The 2,926-nt window shown below is 37.6% G+C and overlaps 1 protein-coding gene across 1 annotated transcript; it reads left to right on the top strand.

The window, feature by feature from the left end:
- Positions 1-1,577: 1,577 nt before the first annotated feature.
- On the top strand, positions 1,578-2,216 carry LOC131606410 (pectinesterase inhibitor 9-like). Its single transcript, XM_058878640.1, has one exon. It carries the CDS (start codon positions 1,578-1,580, stop codon positions 2,214-2,216), a length of 639 nt encoding a protein of 212 aa, XP_058734623.1.
- Positions 2,217-2,926: the final 710 nt, after the last annotated feature.

Here is a 2,926-nt window from a genome sequence, read left to right as displayed (position 1 = left end):
GATTTAATATGGCTTTATTGAGCAAGTGGAAGTGGCGGATCTTGAAGGATGAAAACTCTTTATGGACTAACTTTCTTTCTTGTAGGTATGGAGACATTAAAAGAGCTATGCTTAGAAAGCCTTCCTTTAATTCTAGGAGCAAGGTTTCTCTATAGTGGAGGGATCTTTGTACCGTAGGAGCGCTTTCTTCCAACAATTCATCAAATTGGTTCAAAGACGCAATTTCTTACAAACTTGGAGCGGGTAATGTCTTTGAATTTTGGCTTGATCCTTGGTTGGGAAATACTCCTTTTAGCATTCTTTTTCCGGATTTATTTTGTTTGGTGGATGATATTCATTGCAAAGTGGCGGAGCTTGGCGATTGGAATGGTGCTTTGTGGGTTTGGAAGCCTTTTTTTCTGGGTATTTCGCTTCACGGGGCAGCCGCGGCCCAACGGGAGTATTTAGTTTCTATTCTTCTTCTGGTGTCTCCTCTTGGTGAAGAAATGGATAAATTTGTGTGGTGGCGGGATGTTTCCGGTTTTTCGGTAAGTAATGCTTATAATGCGTTAGTGTTGTGTTTACTGTCGGTATCCGTTGAGAATTCCTCTTCTCCTTCATCTTCTTTATCGTTGGCTTTTTCCCGCTTATGGAAAACGAAAGTGCCTAGTAAGATTCATATTTTTGGGTGGAGATTAATTTGGAATAGACTTCCCACGAAGTTGGAATTGGTAAAGTGAGGTGTTCTTGATAACGATGGCATGATACTTTGTCCGTTGTGTTTGGAAGTTGAGGAAGATTTAGAGCATCTCTTTTTATTGTGGGAGATAACTTCTCTTTGGTGGAACCGTTTGTGTTTGTGGCTTCGGTTGCCTATTGTTGGTACGAGCACTACCATTGTTGAACATTTACTTTGGTTGGAGGGCGCTTGTAAAATGGTTTTTTCGTTGGATTTAGGTTGGTTCTTTGGGTTGATTTTTTGTTGGGTAGTTTGGAAATGTAGGAATGATATCATTTTCAATAATTTTGTTTTTTCTTCCTTTGATGGTTTGAGTTTGATCAAATTGATCTCTTGGGATTGGTTGGTTGTCTTCTACAAAGGGGATGTTAATGGTACTTGGGAAGAGTGGTGTATTGATCCTAGGCTAGTGCTTTGTTATTGTTTTGAGGGGAGGTGTTCTCCTTTTGTATTCTTGTTGTTTCTTGGGTTGTAGCACCCTTAGTGCTATTTAATGAATCCCTTTTGCTTAAAAAAAAAATCAAAGCTAATGCTATTAAAAGATTTTTGACCGACCAGCTCCTATTATTTTTATATTTGTCCTAATGTTTGTCTCCATGCTTGGCGTAAATCAATGCAAGCATTAGTTGTCGAATTCAATAAACGCAACATGAGCCAAACAGCAAAGAAAAGTAACAAAACAGCTATGCATAATATTGCATGTGGGAGTTTGACCTAAAAAATTGCACTAGGGAACATGTATGGAACTCTCTATATATAAGCAACACATCTCATAGGCTTTTTCATTAAATTTTTGCTTTGGAAGTTCTCTTTTTCCATCATATCACTTTAAGTATCCAAGGTTCAATTGTAACACCAAATGGCACAAAAACATATTCTCATATCACTAACTATTTTTCTCTCACTCCTCTTAGAGTCCTCCTTGGCCAAACATAATTCTCAAACAATAACCTACATAAAGTCATCTTGCAATGGAACTCTCTATCCTAATCTATGCATTCGTTGTCTTAACAAATTCTCACATTCAACCATAAATGGTCCTGAACACTTAGCCCAGCTTGCCTTATCCGTAAGTCTCTCTAGAGCTCTACAAACAAGAGTATACCTTTTAAATGTAGCCAAAGAACTCATGACAATTGATGATAACAACAAAAGGATGTATCTAACCGTGCAAGATTGTGTGAATCAAATCAATGATAGTGTAGACCAACTTACTCAAGCCATCAAAGAACTAAAAAAATTGAACCAATTTAACACCATCATAAATGATAAAGTGTTGTGGCACATAAGTAATGATGAGACATGGGTAAGCACTGCCTTGACAGATGCTAGTAGCTGTGTACAATCGTTTCCTGGTCACAGGATGAGTAAAAGGGTTGCGACGATTAAGGTTAGGGCGAAGAATGTTGCAGAAGTTACAAGTAATGCACTTGCTTTGTTTAATAGTTATGCTTCTACGTACAAACTTGCAGCTGCTGGAACAACCAAGAAGCCTTGAAAAGCTAAAAAATTTGCTTTTTTTTATCACCCTCTATTTGTTCATGTATATTGTATACATGTTTTTTCATTGGGTGGTTTTATATAGTTACTAACAAGTGCAATACTGATGTATCAATCATTAATGTATATTTATGCTAAAAATATTTATGCTAATTTGATTTAGTTATTGAATATTTTCATTCTTAGTCGGTCACATTTATGTTTACTGTGGAAATTGGTAAACAACCGCTGGTCCTCCCAAAGCCTCGAAACTAAGGGTTACTTGCAAGATCGACCAGTTGATCTTAAGACCACGTGCTAGAGTTCTTTGGGATTGTATTTGTCACGTCGAAGTGTTTGCCTAAGAAACGATTTCCTAAGACTGGTGACAAATACAATGTTTTTTCACGCTAACTGTTAGATTCGACCGACAGGTGACTCGTGACCGACGGGGCGAACCTAGACTTAGATTTTGTAGTATTGTGATTATTCCGACCCTGACCTTCTAGGGTGACTCGTGACCACCAGATAGCGTTGACTCAGGGGTGGCTGATGGCAACAACCAGTTTCGATTTACTTGGTTGAAGCAAATGATCAAAAGATAAAATAAATACTGGTTAAAGAACACAATATAAATGAAAGCTTCGAAGCATATGATTAAAAAGTAAAAGGATTGCATTGAAAATAAAGATGGTGATTCACATACATCAGAACTCTTAGCAACTCTTG

This window comes from Vicia villosa, linkage group LG5, assembly GCF_029867415.1.
Source record: "Vicia villosa cultivar HV-30 ecotype Madison, WI linkage group LG5, Vvil1.0, whole genome shotgun sequence".
Lineage (NCBI taxonomy): Eukaryota > Viridiplantae > Streptophyta > Magnoliopsida > Fabales > Fabaceae > Vicia > Vicia villosa.
Note: the sequence above shows the minus strand (reverse complement) of the source record. Positions and strands in the feature narration are given on the sequence as shown.

What these genes read in the sequence shown, in the direction of transcription:
- LOC131606410 (XM_058878640.1), top strand. Translation starts at nt 1,578, where the DNA reads ATGGCACAAAAACATATTCTCATATCACTAACTATTTTTCTCTCACTC.